Genomic DNA, 26,048 nt, shown 5'->3' on the forward strand with positions numbered 1-26,048 from the left:
AGGTGGGGACCCTGACTCCCGGCTGGCCTGGGCTTGAGCCATGGCCACACACAGCCTTTGCACCTACCGGAAACCTGGAAGGGTGTTCAGTCCCTGGGCATGTGGCAGCCTCGCAAGCACCCACTTTACCCAGGAGCACATGCCAGAGGGAAGGCTGAGGTGGGTGAGCTCACTCTGTCCTACCCCCTGCCAAGATCACTGGCATTTATGGAGAGAAAGGACAGGGTGGGTCAGGGGAGAGAAAAGGCCCCTTGGCTGGCTCCTGTATGCCCTCAGACAAGCCTCCCACCTGTGCCCAGGTCTCCTGAAAGATGATGAAGTGGGGCCTCAGCTGGGGCTGCGTAGCCAGGGTGCTTGTGCCAGGTGGTTAGGGTGAAAGGGCCTTGCAAACTGACCACGAGGGCTAAGACAGACCCCATGCCTGGCTCTTGTTTACGCGGCAAGATGGCTTCAGAAAACAGCAACAGAACTGGTTCTCCACCAGATACAAACCAGTGAAAATCCACAGGCACTGACAACACTTAACTGATCATTCTTGAGTCCTCAATGACCAAACTTTTTGAGATGGAGTCTTGCTGTCACCTAGGTGGCAATACAGTGGCATGCCTTGGCTCACTACAACCTCCTCCCGAGTTCAAGAAATTCTGCCTCAGTCTTCCGAGCAGCTGGGATTACAGGCATGCACCACCATGCCTGGCTAATTTTTGTATTTTTAGTAGAGATGGGGGCTTTGCCATGTTGGCCAGGCTGGTCTCAAACTCCTGATCTCAAGTGATCCGCCCCCCAGCCTCAGCCTCCCAAAGTGCTGGGATTACAGGCCACTGTGCCTGGCCGAAACCTTTAATTGAAAAGGCTGCCTCGTATGGGGCTAGAAAGCAGGAGCGTGGGGGTCTGGTCCTGCTCCCCCACCCTCTTGGACCTGTCATTGCCTCTCCCTGGTCCTCCTTGTGAACGGGACACACAGCGGGAGGAGAGGCTCCCACAAAGCAAGGTTCATGAGTCACAAGACTGTGAAGTCCAGCATCCTCACTGGAGTGGACAACAGATTTGGCCATAAGCTTCCTGGCAGCCACTGGGAAGAATGAAACTATCAGACACTTTTTTTTTTTAAGGCTAACTGGCTTCTCAGGAAATGCTTCCCTCTTCCTCACAGAAAAACCACAGAAATTTCTCCTGCACATTCTCATAGAACAATGATGTGCCAGGAATGGCAGCTATTAGAAGAAACAGCAACAGGTGAGCTTGCTCTCATCTCAGTTCCTCAAGTCCCTCGCAGGGGCATTGTGACCCAGATACACAGCTCAGCTGGGGTAGTGAGGACGCAGGCACACGGCCCAGCCGGGGCGGCGGGCATACATAGCTGCAGGCGCACAGCCCAGCCGGGGCGGCGGGCATACATAGCTGCAGGCGCACAGCCCAGCCGGGGCGGCGGGCATACATAGCTGCAGGCGCACAGCCCAGCCGGGGCGGCGGGCATACATAGCTGCAGGCGCACAGCCCAGCCGGGGCGGCGGGCATACATAGCTGCAGGCGCACGGCCCAGCCGGGGCGGCGGGCATACATAGCTACAGGCGCACGGCCCAGCCGGGGCGGCGGGCATACATAGCTGCAGGCGCACGGCCCAGCCGGGGCGGCGGGCATACATAGCTGCAGGTGCACGGCCCAGCCGGGGCGGCGGGCACAGGGCAGTTCCGTAGCTCTGCAAGGAGGCAGGGTTTGCACGGTCCCCTCCTCTTAGCCTGGAGAAGGAAGCAGCACCCACTGGGCTTTGAAGTGGGCAGAGGCAACTGCCTTCTTGAAACACCTGCTGGCAAGTCCCCAAAGCAAAACATCAGAGCCACTGGTTTTCCCACTAAAAACCAACACAGAAAATCCTAACAAGTACCACCATTCACATAGCACACGGTGGCAACCTCATGGACAGAGCAGGCACAGCCTGAGCCCTGAGGTCACCCTCAGTCCCCTACTTGGACACAGTGGCTGTGATCCTGAAAACACGCTCTTAGACACAGAACATGCTCTGTCCGTGACTGCTGTTTATGAGACTCTGGTGACCAAGAGGGTAAGAGGCCCCGCCTGTGCCAGAGGCCCTGGATAGGCAGAGATTTCGTCTTCAGCTTCAAAAACACGTCCCAGCCAGCTTCCCTGCTGGAACTTTGATCACTGATGTTTCAGAACCAGACATCATGAACATCCACATCCCCAAGTAAATAAGTAACATGCCTGTTATTAATAATTCTCTATTTATTAAAAAGGGTCCTACAGCTTTACAGCCACAGCACCGGACGTGGCCCTGAACAGCGATGGCGAGCCTGGCCAGGGGCTCCTTTGCAACTTCAATGCCAAGCTCACGTTTGGCTGCAACCGTGGCCAGGCTGTGGCATCCCCGACAGTGGCTGGTGGCGGAGGTATGGGGCGGGTGGCACCGCTCACTCGAGATTCACAGAACATGGCAAGCCCGCCTGACTGGCATGGCAGTGAATCGTCCTGTACAGCTTCATTTCCTTTAAGAAAACAGTTACAGTAGAGTTCAAGTCCGAGAGCAGGAATGTACGGTCACTGAGGACAAAAGGCAGTGGCCTGGCCTGGCCTGTGGCCCACTGGGACAGACCCCGCTTCAGTTCTGCCTTCTGTCACCCTGGTGGCTAGGCACAGGTCAGGGCCCTGGATGCCTGACAAGTGACAGGGGAGGGGCGGGCCAGAAGGTCCACCGGTAAGCACCTCGGCCTTTTCTGTCAACAGGTGCGACACCCCCTGCTGGGCCCTGGGCCTTCAGCACACATGTGAAGATGAGGTCCCACAGGGGTGGGGGGAAGAGCAGGTGCAGACGGTCGGAGTGCAGCCCCGTCCCTCAATCCCATGGGGCGGGCTTTCGCCAAGCCCCTAACGCTGCCCACCCTGAAGTCCAGCCACCAGCCAGCCAGGGGCAGAGGACATTGGCTAAGGGTAGCCTGGGTCAAGGCGGCCGGACGTCTTGACCACCTGTAACAGAACAATGAACTTGGACAAGCCCTTCAGAGAAAGCAGAGCCGGGGCCTTGCCCAGCCCCTAGCAGGTGTGAGTCCTGGCACCTGGGGAAGCTAAGGCACAGCACGGACACCCGAGGGGGGCACCGTGCACTGCTTGCACAAAAGGAAATTGCATCCACTTCATCGGCATTTCAATCTGCTCAAGACAGTATCTGCATTTTTTATAAAATTTCCCTGAATGGTCTTGGGAGTGTCAAAAAAGTTTTTTCAATATAAAACAGGAAAATCACACACGTAGTAAAAATATTGGGGGATTATTTCTTCATAGAAACCTTCAGGGCCGGCTCGAGGCAGGAGGGAGAGGAGGAGCTGGGACACAATTTGCCGTGCAAAGTCCCACTCGTGCGCTCCCCTCCCACACCGGTGGCCGTTCTCTGGCCTCTGGACTCGGCAGTGGGCCCAGTGCAAACTTTGCTTGTGGCTCTGAAGCAAGAGCAGCAGCCAGGTCAGGCGGTGACCATGGTGACCTCTCCCCAACAGATTCAGTGAGCAACAACGCAGCCGCAGGTGATGGCCCGGCCACGGCGCACTTCCAGGCCAGCCGGCCGGCCGGCGCCCACCTGCCCTCACCAGGGCTGCAGTGGCCGGTGGGTGAGACACATAGGACTGTCTTTCGAAAATAAAATAAGTATCATGAACCATGCTCATTAAATAAAACTGCAATGGAAGGACCACGATTCTAAATGGGATTGGGGGAAGAGGCCTGTTTCTTCCCAAACATGAGTTCATCAACGCTAAGATACTTAGAAATCACAGGGAGAATGCAAACCGATGCAACGCACAGGTGTCAGGCTGCAACCCGGCACACACAACTGCCTTGTTGCCCAAAGCCTGGGCTCCTACTACTCACCACTGACCTACAGTCCTAAAATCAGACGGACACGCTGGCCCAGGGCCCCAGAGCCCTTGGCACAGAGCGGACCTCCAGCCTCCTTCCCGTGAGCAGAGCACAACATGCCAGGCGGAGGTCTCCCGGGAAGGACCGCACCGGCGCTCACTGGAGGATGAAACCCGGCTGGTGCGGAGGGAGCCGGGGCGGGGGTCTCTGGGGGAGAGGTGGCGGATACGGGGACATGAACTGCGAAGAGAATCCTTGCTGAGTGGGGAGGCCCACGCGGGGGGGCAGGGGCGGGCACTGTAATCCTGGGTACGGCACGGCCTGTCCCGAGCTCATGGCCGCAGTAAACGGGGTGGCTAAGCGTCCTGCAGGCACCGGGGGTGGTGGTGGGGGGATGCGCCGAGGTGCAACGGCGGTGGGCCCACTGGCCTCTGGGGCAGGGTAGGGAAGGGGGGCGGTAGGTGCCAGTTCGGGCAGCCTGGGGGGCAGCGGGGCCAGGGCCTGCGGGAGTCTCTGCCCCTTAAGCACCATCTCCTGGAGCTTCTCGATTTTCACCCGTCGCATGTGGGCCAGTTTCCGTTTGCTCTGATAAACATCAATGAAGGAATCCAGAGGAAGTTCTCCATCCAGAAACTTCTCTGCCATGTTCTGAAAGAGGCAGAAACCTGGTTACAGGGGCAGCCAGATGGGGAGGATGCTCCCTTCATGGTCTAGGCACAAGGAGAGGCAACGCCCAGCTGCTTCCAACACTGCCCCTCCCTGTAACCACCCAGAGGGCCTCGCTCCTGCTCCAGATCTCACAGGTCATGGGCTCAGGCTTCAGCATGAGCTGCCACTAGGTGGAGAGGACGACAACCCTGCTGCGCACCCCACCACCAGCGTGACAGGCAGAGGAGCTGGCCTTTGGGTGAGGGCTCCGACTCCTGGGTCCCAGGCCTCTCTCGAGCCCGCTGGAGTCCAACACCTCCTTGCTTCCACCCGGCTGCACCCTGACTGACAGACTCGCCCTGGGTGGGTAAGCAAGACAGAAACACTTGTGCCCACCAGGCCCCCCAAGGCTTCAGAGTTCATCGAACCCAGCCCTATCTTGGCAAGACCCTGCCGGCCCCAGCCTGCGACAAGTGCGCAACATTCGACCTTGACTCATTTCCTTATCGCCTGGCGAGGCTCAAGGCTCTAATGAGCAGCTGGACGTGTCCCAGAAGCTCTGCGGCCCCCAGCTGGCCCTTGAACCACGGCACGTGATAATTCGCCACTGGCCCCGGGGCTGGCGTTCACAGGGTGGCACGCATGCCCTCTCTTGACCCTCCCTCGGACCTGCCCTCACTCGCCCTGCTGCTCCCTGGACCCCTGCCTGGCACTTTCCCCAGCACACAGGCCAGGCTGCCTGCTGGCACACAGCCCGCACACCTGGGAGGCACCACCTCCTGGCCGTGGCAGTGTGGCGCTCACGGTCCCTGGAGGCAGTGGGCCCAGTGACTGCCCAAAGTGCCCCAAGGATTCCACCAAGGCTGGTTGGCTTTACCTCAGTGTCTTCCTCAATCTTGGCCCCTTCTGCCTGCAGAAGTGCTAACAGGGTCTCCAAGGAAGCGCTGCAGGACTGTCTGTCTGGAAAAGAAGCAAGACGCATAAGAGTGAGAGGCGTCCAGGTAAAGCCCTTCATGATGCCGTCTACACAGACCACAGCAGGGTTGCACCTTCCTTTCCAGGAAGCTGAATGTGAAAGGCTTGAAAACCTACAGGGGAACAAGTGTACTAAGCCAGTGCCCAGGGGCCAACATCCCATGTCAGAGCAACCTGTGTCACCAGCTGCTTCTAGAGCCAGCTGTTTTCAAATATGGGGCAGTGACATTCTCATCATGCCACTTTGTATTTCCTTTATGTTTTGAGTGGTAACTTACATCGAGCATACACATCTTAAGTGTGTAACTCAAATTTCCACGTGTTTAATCCCCAACCACCCCCACCCAGATCCAGACACAGAACGTTTCCACCGGGCGCCCTCACACCCACTGCACACGCCAGATAATCCCTACGCCGGCCTCCACCACCACAGAGGAGCTCTGCCTGGTCTTGACACCACATCCTGGAATCAGAGTATAGGACATACTCTGCTGGCTTGTTCCACTCAGCACCGCATCTCTGAGACCCTGCTCAGGTCTGTGAATCAGTTCGTTTCTTTTCAATGCTGTGTAGTGTGCCATTGTGTAAATAGACTTCATGTGCCCATCACTCTGTAGACGGACATTTTTATTGTTTCCAAATTTTATTGTAAGGTAATAAAGATACAACATGCTTGTACCTATCTTCTGAGAGACATTAATGTCTGCTTCTGTTGGGTATACACCCAGGAGCAGAGCTGCGGAGCTGCAGCGCACTGCAGCGCATACACTCTTTTTTTTTTGAGACAGAGTCTCGCTCTGTCACCCAGGCTGGAGTGCAATGGCGCGATCTCGGCTCACTGCAAGCTCCGCCTCCCGGGTTCACGCCATTCTCCTGCCTCAGCCTCTCCGAGTAGCTGGGACTACAGGCGCCCGCCACCACGCCCGGCTAATTTTTTTGTATTTTTAGTAGAAACGGGGTTTCACCGTGGTCTCGATCTCCTGACCTCGTGATCCGCCCTCCTCGGCCTCACAAAGTGCTGGGATTACAAGCGTGAGCCACTGCGCCCGGCTGCGCATACACACTCTTAATTTTAGTACCCAACAACCTTCCCCAGGGGAAATGAGAAAAGGAGCCAGCTATGGCGGTGCAGCCTGCAAGCCCCAAATGACCCACGGACACTCCTACCAGCAACAGATGTGTGGCACCTCACCAGCACTTGGTACTGCCGGTCTTTTTACTTTTTGTCATTCTGGTTTGGGTGTGTGATCGTAAATTTTTACTGAAGTTAATGGAGAAAATGACAAGATGATAGCAAGTAGTGACAGACATCACTGTAAACCCCACTGCAGAAGGTGATTTTTAACCCAAATTCTTTTAAGGGATGGGGTCTCTGTCACACCCAGGCTGGAGTACAGTAATGCAATCACAGTTCACTGTGGCCTCAGCCTTCAGAGTGGGTGGGACTACAGGCGAGCACCGCCAGCCCTGGCTTATTTCACTTCTTTTGTGGAGACATAGTCTCGCTCTGTCGCCCAGGCTGGAGTACAGGGCTGCAATCATGGCTCACTGCAGCTTCAATCCCCAAGGCTCAAGCAACCCTCCTTCCTTAGCCTCCCAAGTAGCTAGGACCATAGGCATGTGCCACCACACCCAGCTCCGACTTTATCTAAATGTCCCTTTGATAACTATCAAAAGCACTCAGGATGCTCAACAATCTTTAATTCTGATGTCTCCTCCTAATGGCTGCAAATTAAAGTATGCCATTAAAATAAAGTGTTCCAGTGATGAGTATTTTTTTTTTTTTTTTACCATTAACAAACAGCATAAGACAAATGGGCAAACAGCGTAAGACATCTGTTGAATATCATAATTCAGAAAGCTTTTTCTATGCTGTTTAGAGAAGGTGGGGTCTTGAATTTAAAAATTGGTTAAGTCTCCTCTTCTAAACTGGTGACTGCTAAACTGGCTGGCTTCCTCCTAATCTCCAGCCCCCTTTCCGGTAACTGCCCCGAGGTACCCACGTTTCTGCCACCTGCTCCACGCTGCAGACCCTGAAGGTGCGTGTGGACCTGGGCTGACCTCAGCAGTCACCGCCACCAGTCAGGGCCACTGGGAGGAGGGGGCAGTCCTGCTACACACCCTGCCCTCTCAAACCGCAAGTGCAGAGAGGCCACAGGTCTGGGGGCCTCCATATTCCATATGTAAACTAGTCCAATACAGTGGCTCACGTCTGTAATAGCAGCACTTTGTGAGGCAAAGGCAGGAGGATGGCTTGAGTTCAAGACCAGCCTGGGCAACATAGCAAGACGACCTCTCTACAAAAAAATGAAAAACTAGCCTGCTTGGGGTAGTTCACACCTGTGGTCCCAGCTACTCAGGAGGCTGAGGCAGGAGGATCACCTGAGCCCAGGAGGTCGCGCTGAGCCATGGTTGTGCCACTGCACTCCAGTCTGAGAGACAGAGCAAGACCCTGTCTCTAAAAGTAAATAAATAATATACATAAGCTATTTCTTCATTGCAGTAGAGTCGCTATCTTAACCTGAAATTTTTCCATAGTATTTCTTTCCTAGTAGGGTAATAGCTTGAAAATGTGTCCTTCTCTCTTTATTCTCGAATCATCACCCTTAAAAAGTTACCTAATTTGGTCTTCTTTATCTGATAGGCTTCAAAGAGAACCTGGAGTTCTTGGTATTTCTGGGTCAAGCGTGCTTTCAACGTGTCCAGCTGGGGCTGGTACAAAAGGTTTCCTTCTGCCAGGCTCCGGTTGCTGGCAAGTGTCATTTCTTTGTTAAGCTGAACATTCTGCGTCTGCAAGGAACACACAAGATGATGAGAATCAAAAGTATATCAGCTCCTAAACCCCTGGAGGTCCCCATGCACACCCCAGGAGCCCACTGCGGCTGCTGCCGCCTCACTGGTCTCCACAGCTGGCACCGCATGCCAGGCAGATGCTACCGACCCAGAGCCAAGCCCCCTGGTTTCTCATTTGGAGCTACTGCCCATCGTAAAGAATGAGGCCAACTTCCTTCCAGCACGTTTCCAGGACAGGCTTTGTCCTGTGACTCCATGCAGAGCCTTCCCTGCCACGGCTGCGCTGTGACTTGAATTCCTTACTAAGGCCATTGTGCTTGCAGAAGTAAACAGCTGTAAAGATTTAGAATCTGATTTTTTTCAAAACAAGTTTCTGCTGCTCCAGAGGAAGTTAAGGAATCACTTATCAGCAGGAGACCAGTCGGCATGATGTCAACTCAGGCTTCATAAGCAGGCTAAGAGGTCCAACCAGCAAGCTGAAGAGACCACGGGAAGGAACAGTGTTTCCAGCCACCGGGGTTCGTCTGTGTCTCCCATGCCCACCCCAGCTTTTCTGAGCCTTCCAGCTCCTAGCTGTTGGTGGGTGAGCAAAGCCGACCAAAAGTGGGGGAAGGGGGGGACATATTTTGCCCATCGGGGATTTCATTTTGTCCTTTAAAGCAATGACAGGCTACCCTGGTAGGTAGAGAAGAAGCCACATGCCCAGAACTTAGGGGAGAAAGACAGGAGTAGAAGGTCTGAGAAAAAAAGGCAAAATGCTCCTAGCAAAACTTAGCCAAAGTTTAAATAAAAAACACAAACGTGTGGGTACCCTAGTTCCCTTTTCACTCACTGGTGATCGGCTTCCTCTACCACAGCCCAGCCGCCGCCACCTCACTTTCCTTCCACACCGTCAGTTTCAAGAGCACGCGATTCCTTACCCAGTGTGTGTCCCTGTTTCTCTTTAAGCAGCTTTTCAACCCCATCCCAGTCATCTCGTTTTCCCTTTAATATTTTCTATCACCCCACCCAGGCTATTTTTGCTGCGACTTCCTTCCTCTTGGTAGCTCGAGTATAGATTCCTGGCCATGCTGCCTCTGCTCCCCACCCCCAGTCATACCCGTTGATTGCTGTCATAGTTCCTGGTGCGCTCACACAAGTGCACACACACCACACACACAAGGAAGAGGCTCAGGGAATCAGAGAACAAAGAAAGAAGCCCTTGGATCCATGCCTCAATCAGGAGATCCCTAACCCCAGCAGGAGGGCTCTTTTCAGCAGAGAGTGATCTGCATCTCCAGACCAACAGCTGTACCCAGGGCCCTAAAGATCAGGCTCTGCTGAAAACCCGACAGGATTTAAATGACAATGAAAACCAAACCTCTCTCCCAACTCTAAAGTAAAAGCTAGGAGTGTCCCCGAAATGTGGGTGGTAGAAATGCTTTCATCTCTTCTGATGCCTTTAGCAAAAAAGAAGAATCTTGGGACTGGAAAGACGCAGTTTCACTCGGGTTTCTGGTGAGCAGTGGGGCTCCCATCACCCCCTTCCCCACCCACAGGGTAGCTCTCCATGGGCTTTCTATGCCAGGCCCTGCAGAAGTGGCTTTCCTTCCATTGTTAAGCCATTTAAAAGAACAAACAAAAACCACTGTATGGCCACTCTGGAAAACAGGCACTTTTTAATAAAGCTGAATATGTAACTACCCTATGACCCAGAAATTGTACTCTTGGGCATTTATATCAGAGAAATGAAAAGTTACATTCAACAAAAACCTGCCCAGGACTGTTGAGGGCAACATTTATTTGTAACAACTAAAATCTAGATGCAGCCCAGGTGTCTTTTAACAGGTGAATGGTTAAACAAGCTGCAGGACAGCCAGGCCGCAAAATACCACTCAGCAGCAAAAGGAAGAAACTTGCCTGGCAGGACTGAGAAGGCTCTAGGGAATCACACTGAGTGAAAACAGCCAACCCCAAAGGGCCACTCACTCCACGACCCCATGCACAACAACACCCTTGAAATACAAAATCACGGCCGGGCGCGGTGGCTCAAGCCTGTAATCCCAGCACTTTGGGAGGCCGAGGCGGGCGGATCACGAGGTCAGGAGATCGAGACCATCCTGGCTAACACGGTGAAACCCCATCTCTACTAAAAATACAAAAAATTAGCCGGGCATGTTGGCGGGTGCCTGTAGTCGCAGCTACTCGGGAGGCTGAGGCAAAGAATGGCGTGAACCCGGGAGGCGGAGCTTGCGGTGAGCCGAGATCGCGCCACTGCACTCCAGCCTGGGGGACAGAGAAAGACTCTGTCTCAAAAAAAAAAAAAAAAAAAAAAAAAAGAAATACAAAATCACAAAAATAGAGAACAGATTAGCGGCGTGTGTGGGACTATAAAAGGCCAACATGACGGATTTGCCCAGGGACGGAGCCGTCCTGATGTTCTGTGTCCTGGCAGTATCAGTGCCCCGATCCTGGTGCTGAGAGTGTGTTGAATTTCACCAGATGTTACCCAGGGGGCGGCTGGGAGAAGGGGACACAGGATCTCTCTGTATTCTTACGACTGCATGTGAAACTATGAGCATCTCAAAATAAAATTTAACCATAAATACCACCACCAACCACTGCTGAGATGGCTTTCTCCTGCTGGTCTCACCTGGCGGATGAGGAGAAGGGCACGCCGTCCAGGCTGCATTCAGAGACAAGCCTCGCGCTCCTGCTCCCAGCCCCACAGTTCTGTGTGTTCCATCATTCTCAATCAATTATTTGTTCAATAAACATTTACTGAGCGAGTATTATCTGCCACGCCTGGGGTTAGGCACAGGGAATTCTGAGAAACAGGAGTGCTCCCACCCTCAAATAAACTGAGTCAGCATAAATGGAGCCAAACTCATCAACCCTGATCTGTGAGGCCCCAAATGGCCTGGTCCCCACCATCCCTTCCCGGTCAGTTCTGAGAAAGGAGGTCCCTAATCATCCTGCCTACACCAGCAGCGCCCACGTCTTTCGTGGCATCGTCACTGTCATCAGTGAAGATTAAATCTGTTGTCTCCATCACTGTCTGTCCCAACACTAAATACAGACGACACACTTGTCTTTGGCATCCCAAGCACTTTGCACACATCTGCCACTCAGTGAAGATCTGCTGAATGAATCAGAGAGCCCCCCTCAACCCCCAAAAAGCCAAAATTCACTCAAAGCCAAGCCTGGCAAATAAGGGAGGTAACAAACTGTGGAGGAAAAAAAGCGAGCTAAGTTTGTTGAGCGCTAAGTGCCTCCAATCCTTGATGAAGCAGAGGCGCTCCCATCAGAAAGTCACTAGAGACTGAGTCTGAGGGAGGGTGTCACGCTGGACCTCAAAGTAATTGTCAAACAGAATTTCCTCAAAAGTCCTCAGTCAAGGTAGCACACAGCAAGTGCAGGTCTCCCACGCAACCACTTGAAAGACAGCACTAGCACTCGATGCAGCACCGACCGACATTCCAGCAGGCGGCCTAGACTACCCCACAGCAGTCTGCCTCGGCTGTGCCTTACGATCCCTGTTTACTGGGGAGTAGGGAGGCTGCTGTTAAAAATCTCAATGTCCCGACCAACCCCTACCTGTCAAGCTCTTCAGGAGGGGGCCCAGGCATGGATACTGTCTTCAAAGCTCCCTGTTGATACATACCGCTAAGCTGAAAACTTTTGCTTCAGTTTCACCATAAAAATGCATCTACAAAGAAAATCTTATTTCCGTAGGGTTTAAGTCAAGTCAAAATCACTTGTCCTACATATTAGAAAGTCCTAGAGGAGAAGAACACAAGGAAAGCGTGGACTATAATAAAAAGACAACTCACGTGTCCACATTTCTGGGATCTGGGGAAAAAAGGCAATTTGTTTTGTATAGGACACACACAAGCCACCAGGCATCAAAAGAGGCCAAATAAAACTCCAACTGAGGCCGAGTGCAGTGGCTCACACCTGTAATCCCAGCACTTTGGGAGGCTGAGGCAGGCGGATCACCTGAGGTTAGGAGTTTAAGACCAGACTGACCAACATGGAGAGAGACCCCCTTCTCTACGAAAAATACAAAATTAGCCGGGCATGGTGGCACATGCCTGTAATCCCAGCTACTCGGAGGCTGAGGCAGGAGAATCACTTGAACTTGGGAGGCAGAGGTTGCGGTGAGCCAAGATCGTGCCATTGCACTCCAGCCTGGGCAACAAGAGTGAAACTCCGTCTCAAAAACAAACAAACAAACCTCCAACTGAGGACTGTTAAACTGGCAGTGATTTTTTTTAATATCCTTTGGGTATTCAGATGTTTTTATATAAATACGATAAATTTTTTAAAAAATTGAGACAGAGTCTCGCTCTGTCACCCAGACTGGAATGCAGTGGCGTCATCTCAGCTCACTGCAGCCTCCGCCTGCCAGGTTCAAGCGATTCCCGTGCCTCAGCCTCTCGAGTAGCTGGGATTACAGGTGTGTACCATACCTAATTTTTTTTTTTTTTTTTTTTGTATTTTTAGTAGAGACGAGGTTTTGCCACATTGGCCAGGCTGGTCTTGAACTCCTGACCTTGAGTAATCTCCCTGCCTCGGCCTCCCAAAGTTCTAGGATTACTAGCATGAGCCACCACACCCAGACAAATACAGTAAATTCTAAGTGGCCACCCAGAGCATACCCACAGCACCCTGCAGGATAATGGCAGTGGGGACAATGGCCAGGATGCATGTGCTGAAGGTGGATGTCTTTTCTTAAGCATTGGATAAAACTTTTTAACACTCAAAACCTGCCCCAGAACACACCTTGGATGCTACAATCGATGCAGAAACTCTTTCCTCAATCTTTTCATTGTTACAGTTGGAAAAAAAAAAAAGGGGGAGGAGAAACGACAGCTTTGTTCATTTGCAAAGCAAAGGCAAACTGGCCAGGACAGGCCCGGGAGGCCTCCACGGGCACAGCACACACCACTCAGCAAGGCCCAGATGGCTGCCACTCCGGCCACATACACCCGGCTCTCTACCCCTCTCGGACTGATTCCAGCCTCAGTGTCTGTGACCAAATCTGTACAGTAAATCTGAGAATGCTTAGAGAGGTATTTTAGGAACCATCAAACTAAAAAAAAAAAATCTTAAGTTGCCACTGTCTTTGTTTCATGGTAGGCACCTGAAATTGAAAACAGTGACGCCAACCTCTTGATCATTCTCATGATCCTTTTTGTTAACCATAGAAAAGTCTTTTCAGGAAATAATCTCTCTGTGGTAAAGAAACATTCTTATAAATTTACTCAGTTTCACTTCAGTTTCCACTACTTCTCATAAGTGAAGAAAAATGAGATGCCTGATTACAGCATGTGTAGTAGGACCTGGCTTGTCTAAACTTATTTCTGCCCATCCATCCGTGCATAAGCACAGAGAACTCTCCGGAAGCATGCTCACCCCAGGGTAACAGCAGCAGCCCGAGTGGTGTGATTTTTTTACTTCCCACTTTCTACTTTTAACTATCACAGTGTTTGATTCATTAGAGCAAGCATGCATAACTTTGTAGAAAAAGGGTTTTAAGTTAAAAAAGTTTCTTATATATACTTATTCAGGCAGAAATGTGGAGGTCTCTTTTTATCTCCTGGGATGCTTACATTAATATATGTAACTCTCCCAGAACACAGTCTGGCTGGGCACGGTGGCTCATACCTGTAATCCCAGCACTTTGGGAGGCCAAGGCGGGTGGATCACTTGAGGTCAGGAGTTTGAGACCGGCCTAGCCAAAATGACCAGTAGCCATCTCTACTAAAAATACAAAAAAATTAGCCAGCTGTGGTGGTGGGTGCCTATAATCCCAGCTACTGGGGAGGCTGAGGCACGAGAGTTGCTTGAACCTGGGAGGCAGAGGCTGCAGTGAGCTGAGATCGCACCACTGCACTTCAGCCTGGGCAACAGAGTAAGACTCCATCTCAGAAAGAGAAAAAAAAAAAACAAAAAAAACACCACACACTATCTCAAATGCACATGTCATTATTTCTTTATTTGGGTTGGGGGAGTGTAGTAGAAAATTAAGTCAGCAAGAAAGAAAAGAGATCTACAGTCCCCTCTGCATATGCCATGGCTGCTACAAAGGAGAGGCACACAGGGGCAGAGGCAGGGGCGGGAGACCGCCTGCAGCTCTGTGGCCAATGCTGGGTCAAGGGTGTAGGTTTCCCGTGGATGCTTTCCAGACCAGACACTTCTACAATGTGAAATTCTGATTCCAGCTGGCCAGTGTCTAGCTCCTCCATCTGTAATTATAATTGTGCCTTCCTAAACACAAAGGCAGACAAATCTGCCCACATTTCCAAGCTAAATCTTCTTCATGGAAAGATACTCATAGCAGTTCTTTTTTCCCCCTTCATACTGTAATATAATACTTACAACAACTAAGTAAGTGACATGACTGAATTCGGCTAGCAAACTTAAACGAACAAATGGGAATCCTTAATAGCATCGGAAGTCCTTTAAATGCTCAAAATCCAGTGTGTACTTGGAATTTGGGCTGTGTTAGGATAAAAACAAAGTATGCCCGCACCTACAGCATTCTCAGAAGGCATAGTATTTATGCAAAGTAAATAAATCACATTTTATTTAACAAGCAATCTTTACTGTAATTTTTTATTTTTTGAGACAGGGTCTTGTTCTATCACCCAGACTGAAATGCAGTGGTGCAATCATGGCTCACTGCAACTTTGACCTCCTGAGGTCAAGCGATCCTCTCACCTCAGCCTCCCAAAGTGCTGGGATTACAGGCTTGAGCCACTGCGCCCAGCCACAAGCAAGCATCTTGTTAAACAAGCATTAGGTCCAGGAATATAAAATGCTCTTCCCGCCAAGACTGTGTTCACACTGGCTATTCAGCCTAGAACGCCCTCCTATCCAAATCTCTGCTGCAAACTCTACCCTAACCAAGGTCTTAGCAATGGCAGAGCCTTTTCTAAACTTCCCCCCAGCCCCACCAACGCCACACAGAGCTAGACCCTTAGTGGTGGGCATTCCCTGAGGCCCCGCTTGATTGAGATACAATTCACACTTCGTACAATCCATCTACTGAAACCATTCCACACAAGGGTGTCTCATGTATTCACAGAGTACACCTCTGGCTTCACTGTATTCACACTGTATTCTTCTGTGCTTGTTTGTTCATCTATTCATACATCAAAAAATTTTTTTTCAGGCATCATCACGGGCTGGCTCTGGGAAGTACAGGCAATGGAGACAGAAAAGTGAACAGGAACGTGAGGTTCCTGTCCTTAGGAGAGTGCAGCTACTAAATATGACAAACAGAATCATAAAATCTGTCCACTGCTAGACTGGGCGCGGTGGCTCACACCTGTAATCCCAGCACTTTGGGAGGCCGAGGCGAGTGGGTCACGAGGTCAAGAGATCAAGACCATCCTGGCCAACATGGTGAAGCCCCATCTCTACTAAAAATACAAAAATTAGCCAGGCAGGGTGGTGCCCGCCTGTAGTCCCAGCTACTCAGGAGGCTGAGGCAAGAGAATCGCTTGAACCCAGGAGGCGGAGGTTGCAGTGTGCCAAGATTGTGCCACTGCATTCCAGCCTGGTGACAGAGGGAGACTCTGTCTCAAAAAAAAAAAAAAACCCAAAAAACAAAACAAAACAAAAAACCTGTCCACTCCACTGCTGTGTCACGAAAGTGTTGTAAGTCTCCTGGGAGTGACAGGATGCTTGTGGTATGCTGGTGTGTCCCCCTCCCCCATAAAGATGTGTCTATACCCTAATCTCTGGAACCTATATTTATTGGAAAAAAGGTCTTTGCAAATGTAATGAAGTATCTGGAAATGAGGCAATCATTTTTAATCATCTAAGTGGCCCTAATCCAATGACAAGACTTTTTTTTTTTTTTTTGAGGCAGTCTTGCTCTGTCACCCAGGTTGGAGTACAGTGGGGCAATCTTGGCTCACTGCAACCTCCGCCTCCCAGGTTCAAGCAATTCTCCTGCCTCAGCCTCCCGAGTAGCTGGGATTACATGTGCACGCCACCATGCCCAGCTAATTTTTGTGTTTTCAGTAGAGATGGGGTTTCACCATGTTGGCCAGGCTGGTCTCGAACTCCTGGCCTCAAGTGATCTGCCCGCCTTGGCCTCCCAAAGTGTTGGAATTACAGGCGTGAGCCACCCTGCCCAGCCGACAAGAGCCCTTTTAAGAGACACATGGAGAAGACAGAGGCAGACGAGAAAGCCATGTGAAGATGGGGGCAGCATGATGTGGTCACAAGCCCAGGACACCAGCACACGTGAGAAGCTGGAAGTGGCAAAGAAGAGTCCTCCCCTAGAGCCTCCAGAGGGAACAGGGTACCCTGATTTCAGACTTCTGGCCTCCAGAGCTGTGACAGAATTAAGTTTCTGTTGTTGCAAGCTGCCCAGTTTGTGGTCATGTTACAGCAGCCACAGGACTAGTACAGTGCTGGAATCTTCCACCTATTCTTGAAAACCACTGTCTATCCTGCTCTGTGCCCCAGCAGCCACCTGGCTGAACTATACCAACCCTTCACCGGGACACTCACCCTCAGGTTCTGGTTGGATTCAGCAATGAGGATCAAGGGTAGGAGGAAGATGAAAAGGGACAGTGGGGATGGGGAGTGTTCCCCGGGTTGCTTCGCTGAGGAGGGGCTGCAGCTGGGCCAGGTCCTCCCACCCTCCCTTCCTCCAAGGCAGCCCTCTCCCCTGCCCCTCCCTTAGGCCTGAAGTGAGAAGTGCATGGCTGTTGCTAATCCTGCATCAGGCTTTGGGAGGTCTCCACGCTGCCCTCTCCTTGTGGGGAATCCCTTTATTCAACTCCTCGCCAATCCCTCATGCTGACTGTGCCATGTCTTGCCAGAAGCCTGGTTGAAACAGAACAGTTTACCCCATGACACAAAATGACACGTGAGCTCACATCCACTCTTTTAATGGTGACCATAAAGCCCCTTAAGAGCAGAACCGTGTCTTAATCATTCCCCTGTGCCCAGAACCTAGCATAGTACCCAGGCTAACACAGGCACATAGCTAAATACTTGCTTGGCTGGGCGCGGTGGCTCAACACCTATAATCCCAGCACTTTGAGAGACCAAGGCGGGCGGATCACTTGAGGTCAGGCATTGGAGACCAGCCTGGCCAACATGGTGAAACCCCGTTTCTGCTAAAACTACAAAAATTAGCCAGGCATGGTGGTGTGCACCTGTAGCCTCAGCTACTTGGGAGGCTGAGGCAGGCAGGAGAATCACTTGAACCCAGGAGGCAGAGGCTACAGTGAACCGAGATCGTGCCAATGTACTACAAAAAAAACTTGCTCAATTTCAACCATAAGAATCTTCATAGTTGGGGCCTCAGGCCACTATGTGTCAGTCATTGTGAAAATCCTGCTAAGCTTTTTTGAAGATTAGCCTTTTTGAATGTTCAAATTCGTAAACAGTAACGTCATGGGTTGATACAACCAGCTATAAACTGGGAAACTACTTGCATTCCTAGCTTTTACTCCAGCAGTGATAACAGTCTGGCAGTGAAATGGAAAGGGGAAAAATGAAGATGATGACACTGATGGCTGGAAAGCAAAGCTACCCATTAACTGTGGTGAAACATGAGACACACAACACACACGGAGACGCAGACACAGCTGGCTTTGTGCGACGCTTCTCTTCACTGAAATTCAGCCCTCTCACACTAAGAAAGCATATCAGAATGTTAGAGTAACATTACTGTCATGAGAGCCTTGAAGCCACTGTATTTACACATGTGTAATTTACACACGGGTGCAGTAGCTCACACCTGTCATTCTAGCAGTAAGGAAGGTAGAGGCAGAAGGATTGCTTGAGCCCAGGAGATCAAGACCAGCCTAGGCAACGAAGTGAGGCACCGATCTCCACAGAAAGGAAAAAAAAAAAAAATGACACACACACACACACACATAGAAAAACCCTAATCCCAATCCCAAGCTTCCATATCTACAGCTCATCAGGGCCACAACGACATGCTCCAGCACAGTGGTTGGCCCGTTCACCTGTTCGTTCATTCATACAAGAAATACTTGGGAAGCACCGCTGTGTGCCAGGCTCGGGGGAGACACCATCATCACTGGGAATCTGGCTCAGAGTCTCAGTCAAGCCCATCCTCCCACGTAAGGCATTGAGCATTGCGCACTGCCCAACTCCAGGGGGTGCCATTCACTTCGTACTGCAGCAGTGCATACCCACACAGACTGCATCTGCTCTTCCAATAAAAGGCTCAAAAGAGAAAAAGGGGAAAAATCAAAACAGATGTGATTTTAACGGTTTAAGTAAGACAAGTTACTGGTGCTGATCTGAAAACTTTGCTCTTGTCAGCATCTTCCACATTTCAACAAAATTTGCTGACATTTGTTGAGCATGGCTAGCATGTGCCACCTTCTCTTAGTTCCACTGTCTCCATTCTATCCTCTGTGACAGTGAGACAAATTTGTCCTCATTTTCCTCAAGAGACAGGAAATACAATCTTAGGAAGGTTAAATGAGCTGTCAAAGTTACAACTGCTAGTAACTCCCTCCAGAGCTGCGATCTTACTACTGTGCAGTGGCTCACGCCTGTAGCCCCAGTTACTTGAGAGGCTGAAGCAGGAGGATCACTTGAGCCTAGGAGTTCAAGGCCAGTCTAGGCAACATAGTGAGACCCTATCTCTAAAAATAAATTATGCCAGGTATGGTGGCTTATGGCTGTAAACCCAGCACTCTGGGAGGCCCAGGCAGGCGGGTTGTTTAAGCCCAGGAGTTGGCTGGAGAACAGCCTGGGCAATAAAGTAAGACCCCATCTCTACAAAAAATAAAAAATGAGCCAGGCGTGACAGCACGCACCTGTGGTCCCAAATACTGGGGAGGCTGAGGAAGGAGGATTGCTTGAGCCAGGGAAGGCAAGACCGCAGTGAGCTGTAATCACACCACTACACTCCAGAAGAGGATCAAATGGAAATTTACTAGTTTACTATTTCTCTATTTTCACGTTATAACAACAATCATCTAAGGTTCATTCCTATTTATATCTTTTTTAAAAAACCTTTTATCGAAGATCTTTCAAAAAGTAAAGGTAGAGAGATGAGTATGATGAAACTATGTATAACCGTCTCCTAGGTTCGACAATTAGCAACATTTGCCAATCTTACTTCATCTATACTCCCGCTTTTTTAAAGTAGTTTAAAGCAAACTTCGAGCATCATCATCATTCACGCTTAAAAATTTTATATTTCTAACAGGTAAGAACTTTTTAACCCTAGCTACAATGCCATAATCACATTTAGCAAAATTAACAATAATCCTTTAATATCATCCTCTGCATGTGTTGGCTCAATTTCTTCTATAAAAAGCTTTTTGCCTCATCTATTTGACTATGTGAAATACAGTTTATATAGGAAAAGCTGGATAAATGCTTGGTTCTTTTTTTTTTTTTCTTTTTAAACCAACTTTTGGAAGACTGAGTTCATACCTGAGCAAACTCCAAAAATGACCAATAAGCTTTTTGAGAGTATCATTATGAAGTAATGAAATTTTTATCTCCAATAAAAGGCTGTTCTGGGACACCACTGCTGCCCTGCTCTCCAGTAAAATACGTCTAAGACCCATCCTGTACATTTGCTGCCCCCAAGCTGAGCTGGCCCTTCTCAAAGGAATACTAGTTCCTTTTGGTGGGAAATTTGATTTTGATCTTTTCCTCTCCAGATTAAATTAAATTCAAAGTTATCTATAACACAAAGAAAAGGAATAAAATAAATCTTAGCTTTTGTACTATTCTACTACTAGAAATATTCTCAAATTGCATTAAGACCTTAAATGCAGCAGGCTTATGGGTTAGATTTGATAAAGAAAGGCTGCCGTAATTCAGCTAGGTTAACTGAATCTCTTTTTATTTTACGATACTTGATTTATCGCACCAACTAATTTCAAGGTAAATTTCACCAAGGTAACATGCAATTTGAGTTTGAGCTTTACATTAAAGGCTAGGTTATTTAAAAGCCCAAATTCACCTTCATTTAGTAAAAAGATATTCCCAATGACAAAATAATTTCACCAGTCTCCACCTGAATTCAGGTCTTCAAGTGAAGCCTGTAATCCAAACCTACGATGTCCCACAGATGTGCTGTAAACACATTAATGTGGCTTAATTCAAATCTTCAGTTTTACTGAAAAAAACTTAACAGTTGCGGAGTTGGACTATTTAACATGTTGACAAAATTAAAAGATCTGCAAATACAGAAATATACTTAAAGAATCGGAGAACATTATGAAACAGTCCTAAAATACGACAATCCTGGGGGCTGTGTGAAACCATCTCCAAGGCTACAGCCCACTCAGGAAGGAAACTTAACAGCTGCTTATCGAATGTTCCACAAACAACCCACTCCACACACAGAACCTCTAACTTCCAACTATTAGATTAATAAAGATAGCTATTTTTATCGGAGACATCAAAATCCTTCTTGAGAGAAAACTTGCTTCCCTTGAAAAGGAACAGACAGTGGGATCTAGACTCAAACGATCCCCTCCATATGTAGCTGATGTGAATCTAAAAATTGGTATGTGTGAGTGCAGCTAACAACAGAAACACAAAAAGCTAGGCTCGAAAATAAATGGACTATTCCTAGGTAAGATGGGAAGTGACACACTTGACAGTTTCTAGGGCTGGCAGGCACAACTTACCAGGGGTGGGTTTGGTTTTTCCTAGAAGACATTTTTTTTTTTTTTTTTTTTTGAGACAGAGTCTTACTCTGTCACCAGGCTGGTGCAGTGGCACCATCTCAGCTCACTGCAACCTCCGCCTCCCAGGTTCAACCAGCCTCAGCCTCCCAAGTAGCTGAGACTACAGGCGTGTGCCACCACATCCAGCTAATTTTTGTATTTTTAGTAGAGATGGGGTTTCACCATGTTGGCCAGGATGGTCTCGATCTCTTGACCTCGTGATCCGCCCACCTTGGCCTCCCAAAGTGCTGGGGATTACAGGCGTGAGCCACCGCACCTGGCCAGAAGACGTATTTTCCAATACTCAGAGGAAAAACAAGCTCTCCCATCTTTTTGGACTTATTATGTGGATAATGGTGTCAGTAATAAAGAAATATAGTAACAGGTGTCAATGGTTCTGATAACTGGCACATGTTATAAAATGTCCTAACTAGCTTTAGAATAACTGGAGACCTTGGATGGAGGAGGGCAGGAGTAAGGATCAGAAGACAACATGGGACACCCACATGGATCACAAAGTTAACTGCCTTTGTCCTCTGGCCCTATCCTAGGCCTTCCGAATTAGAATCTCAGCAGTAAAGGCCACGAAATGCACAGCTGAGCCCTCCACTCCACATCATCAGAACCAGTTAGGTCCCTGTAACTGAGCAGTTTGGTTAAAGCACACACTAAACATTTTAAAGATCTGTTGTCAATGTTCCATTTAAGGTAAAGGTCTTTTCTTAAGAGAAGGGGGTCCACTAGTTCAAGTTCCAAAAGTTCTTTTTCAAATAGACCACGTCTTTTCATGTGGGGTGAGAACTGGACACTGGATAAGCAATCAGAGGGCAGAATCCTTTGGGACTTCTTCCACTTTCCCCCGATCTAGTCCCAACCTAATTCACCACCAAGTTTTCTTTCGAGAGAATCAATTTATATCAACACTTTCCAAAGCACTCAGTTGACAGTTTTTGTAGAAATAACTTTCTCTTTGCACTCATGGTTCATCAGTTGCCCCAGGATTTAATGAAATCACAGAACTACTATAATAAAACCAGAATGAACAGATCTGGGAGTGAACACATTTGATCCTGTGTAAGTATGAGATTCCAGTGTGGGAGCAGAAATGTCCAGATACCTAGTCATGACCACATGACCATGAGGGGTGTCAGTTAATAGCCTCTACTCCCCTCCCATCTCCAAAAAAAAGCAGCTTACAGAAGAATTCTTAAATTCTGATTTTCTTATTAATAGTTTCTGGCCAGGACCAACAACCAAAGCATTCATTTATTTAGGAAGAGCTTCGGGTTGGTGTGTTTGTTTTTTCCCCCTCATCTCTATTTCCTTTTTACCACAATTTCTGGAAATTCATGCCTAAGAATTCTTCAGACTAGTCTTTACACAGGTGCAAATAAGAAAGTGCCTACCCAGGTGGACCCTGGATTTATGTTTATTAAGACTGTATCTTTTGTCAGCCAGGCGCGGTGGCTCACGCCTGTAATCCCAGCACTTAGGGAGGCCGAGGCAGGCGGATCACGAGGTCAGGAGATTGAGACCATCCTGGCTAACATGGTGAAACTCTGTCTCTACTAAAAATACAAAAAATTAGCTGGGCGTGGTGGCGGGTGCCTTGTAGTCCCAGCTACTTGGGAGGCTGAGGCAGGAGAATGGCGTGAACCTGGGAGGCGGAGCTTGCAATGAGCCGAGACTGCGCCACTGCACTCCAGCCTGGGCAACAGAGCAAGACTCCGTCTCAAAAAAAAAAAAAAAAAAAAAAGACTGTATCTTTTGACAATTTTGTTTTTACATTTAAAATACATCATGACATGAACTTTCCAACACCTGACCCAGAATTTGGTTCAACAAATAAAATTTAACTCTCACATGACTCCAATTACTCATCTTCTATTCCATTTAAATGAGAAAATGCTATTCTAATAATGGAATTTTTTTTTCAGTCTGTGGGTAGGGAAAGGGATTAGCCAAAAGAGAATCTGTTGAGATTACTCCACTGAAATTTCATAATTAAAAAACTATATAATCATATTTCATGTAGGGGATCAGATATTTTACCTAAAAACTGCCTAGACACTTAAGACTTACTAAAAAAAAACAAGTTAAATGTTGATCACTTTAATGGATTTTTAAACAGATTTCAAAGATGTTAATTGCATTATAATTTATGACAGCAAAAAAGTGCCTAAATATCCAATAAAGGAATGGTTATATAAATGACATGTCCACATGAAAGATCACGTAGCTGTTAAAAATCATGTCATGTAAGAATATTCTGATTTAAAAAATAAGAAAATACCCAGAGTATAACTTTAGGTTAAAATCAAACAAAAACTCTACAAAAACTCTAAAAAATCATCCCAAAAGGGAACAACAAAGGAAAAAAACTTAAATGCTTTGTTAACAGTGTTTATTTCTGGGTAGTGATATGATGTGATTACACTTTTCTTCTTTATGGCTGTGTTTTCCAAATTTTCTATCATAAACATGTAAAACATTATTTTTAAAAGTTTGATTAGTTGGGATCAGAAATAAAACATACTATTATACTTCCCTGCCTTTTTAAACAGAGTACATGAAACTAAGGTAGCTTTCTTTGATGATCTCGAATTGTCGTTATGAATATCAAGTAACTGGTGCTGTCTCTGATAGAGCAATACCCTTGGGCTATGGAAGCAGACGGGTATGTTTCTCCCCTAAATAAGCATTTGCCAAAGTGTGCCCCCAAGGACCCAGTCCTGTGAGCTTTTCTAAGAGCGCTGCAATCAAGTGTGAATGGGAAATACTGTGTAGGTTGCCCCTCTGGAGCTTCACCACACACTCTAGCAGAAGAAACAAAACCTCTCTTGGCCGGTGTGGTGGCTCACGCCTACAATCCCAACACTTGAGAGGCCAAGACAGAAGGATTGCCTGAGCTCAGGAGTTTGAGACCAGCCTACGCAACCATAGCAAGACCTCATCTACGCTAGAAATCAAAAAAGTCAGCCAGGTGTAGTGGCAAGCGCCTGTAATCCCAGCTACTCAGGAGGCTTGTTAGATGGAGGCTGCAGTGAACTATGGTCATGCCACCACGCTCTAGCCTGGGCGACAGAGTGAGACCCTGTCTCAAAAAAACAAAAAATCTCTCTTTAATTCCCAAATTTATTTACCATGGAACTCTTTTTAATGTAATTATAATACAATTAACATCCACAATATTAGAGATCTAAGGAAAACACTACCCTAATCAAACGGCCACAAAATGTATTCACAGTAACAGCTTCCACTTACTGGGTTCTTTTTCTTGCCAGGCATGGTGTAAAACAGTTTATACACATCATCTTATTTAATCCTCAGAATAACTCAATAAGGATGGTATTACTAACTCCCATTTTAAAGAGGAGGAAACTGACACATAGGAAGGTTAAATACTTGCCCCAAAGTTTCCTAGCAACCCAAATCCTGTCTTAACCATGATGCTTCAACGGTCAATTTCCAATTTTTGTACAGCTTTTATGACTTTTGCCTCCTCTGTCACTTACTTCTTGATGATGTTATTGGTTCTTCTAGTTTTTCCCCACAGTCTTAACATTTGCCACTGGCAGATAAACCATATGACTAAGTGAATTATTATTTGAACTGTGTGCAAAGCAAGACTCAACAGGCTCTGCTACGAGTCCAGTATGTCCTTGAAGTCAGTTATCTCGGCTGCCCAAAGATCATTTTTATCAACCATCTTTCAGCCTCCTAACTCATATCCCAGCTTTCTAATCTCATCCCCCTCAAATCCATCCTTCCCCTGGCTGCCAAAATCATCTACATAAATGGCGAGTGTGACCAACCACAGCACTCCCTGGCTTAAATCCTCCAACGGCTCCCTGCCTAGAGGATCAAGCCCAAGCTCCTTAACAGGGCATATGAGGCCATCTGGTTCCTGACTGCCTTTTGGGCCTCAGCCCCCACTACACTCTGCCCTGGTCCCTCCAGCAATACTTATAATATTCCTGTGCGCACACACACTCTGTCCCGGCTTCTTCCCTAAGTGCCTTTGTTCCTCCCATATGCCTGGGAGCCCTTCTCCCTCATTACCTGGCTAACTCTTAACTCATTCTCTGAATCACAACTTATGAGTCATTCATCTTCTCCAGGAAACACTCCCTGCTGACCCCCCACCTTCCAAAGGCTTACTGGATCTCCCCCCACCAGCATGTGGGCCTCACTACTGTTTCACGTGTACCCTGTACACCTGCATGATCCTAAATGATGAAAACTATGTGGTTTACTGGTTTCACATCCCCCAAGTGGCACACCACAGGTGCTCTGCAAAGGCTGGGTACATGAATACACTTGACCCATGAATACACTTGACCTCAGTCATGTTCACATTAATGAAAACTGCTGTCTGATGGCAAACATGTTAGCCCACTTTTTTTTTTTTTTTTTTTTAGACAGGGTCTCACTATGTCGCCCAGGCTGGTCTCAAACTCATGGGGCTCAAGAGATCTCCCACCTCAGCCTTCGGAGTAGCTGGATTTACAGGTGTCAGCCACCACACCCAGCTCTGATGACAAACATGAATTAGCACTATGTTCCTCTACTATCCTAGACACTGGGCTGCAGATATAAATATAACCTCGAGGTGCCATTAGTTAACCTTGGAGATAAAAGGTTTGATTTAAAAGAAACATTAGCTGTAACGTTGCTTGAAATTATAACAAATTATTCAAATATCTACTTTTCACATAAACTCTTTGACAAAGTAATGGACTACATTCCTCACAATCCCATGACAAATACTTTGAAAAGCTTTCCCTTGACACACTGTAATGTACTCTAGAGACAACAAAGCTAAGCTAAGTCACCTCTCTACTTTCATTCTGCCCTTGGAAGAAATTCTACAAAGACATTTCCTCTGCTTTTGTATCATTGGGTAAGACATCATTTCCAATGATGAAATTTGAAAACTCACATAGCTGGGGAAGGAAATAAACCAACGAGAACTCTTGTCTCAGCATGTTCTGAGCGCCAGTGATTACCTACGAGTGGCTGACACACGGTCTTCTAGATCACCTCCCACTGCGTACCTGGCATGAATCCCCATAGCAACAT

General features: G+C 48.2%; 1 protein-coding gene across 2 annotated transcripts in view; it reads right to left on the bottom strand.

The window, feature by feature from the left end:
• Nucleotides 1-2,226: 2,226 nt before the first annotated feature.
• VPS37B (VPS37B subunit of ESCRT-I) overlaps nt 2,227-26,048 on the bottom strand; it is a 32,203-nt gene continuing 8,381 nt past the window's right edge. For both annotated transcript variants that reach the window (XM_055238029.2, XM_063614725.1), the window contains exons 2-4: nt 8,109-8,280; nt 5,393-5,475; nt 2,227-4,515 (exon numbers count right to left, since the gene is read on the bottom strand). In XM_055238029.2, coding sequence (XP_055094004.1) covers nt 4,024-4,515; nt 5,393-5,475; nt 8,109-8,280 — 747 coding nt within the window. In that variant the 3' untranslated portion in view covers nt 2,227-4,023. The remainder of the gene's footprint in view (nt 4,516-5,392; nt 5,476-8,108; nt 8,281-26,048) is intronic.

This window comes from Symphalangus syndactylus, chromosome 13, assembly GCF_028878055.3.
Source record: "Symphalangus syndactylus isolate Jambi chromosome 13, NHGRI_mSymSyn1-v2.1_pri, whole genome shotgun sequence".
NCBI lineage: Eukaryota > Metazoa > Chordata > Mammalia > Primates > Hylobatidae > Symphalangus > Symphalangus syndactylus.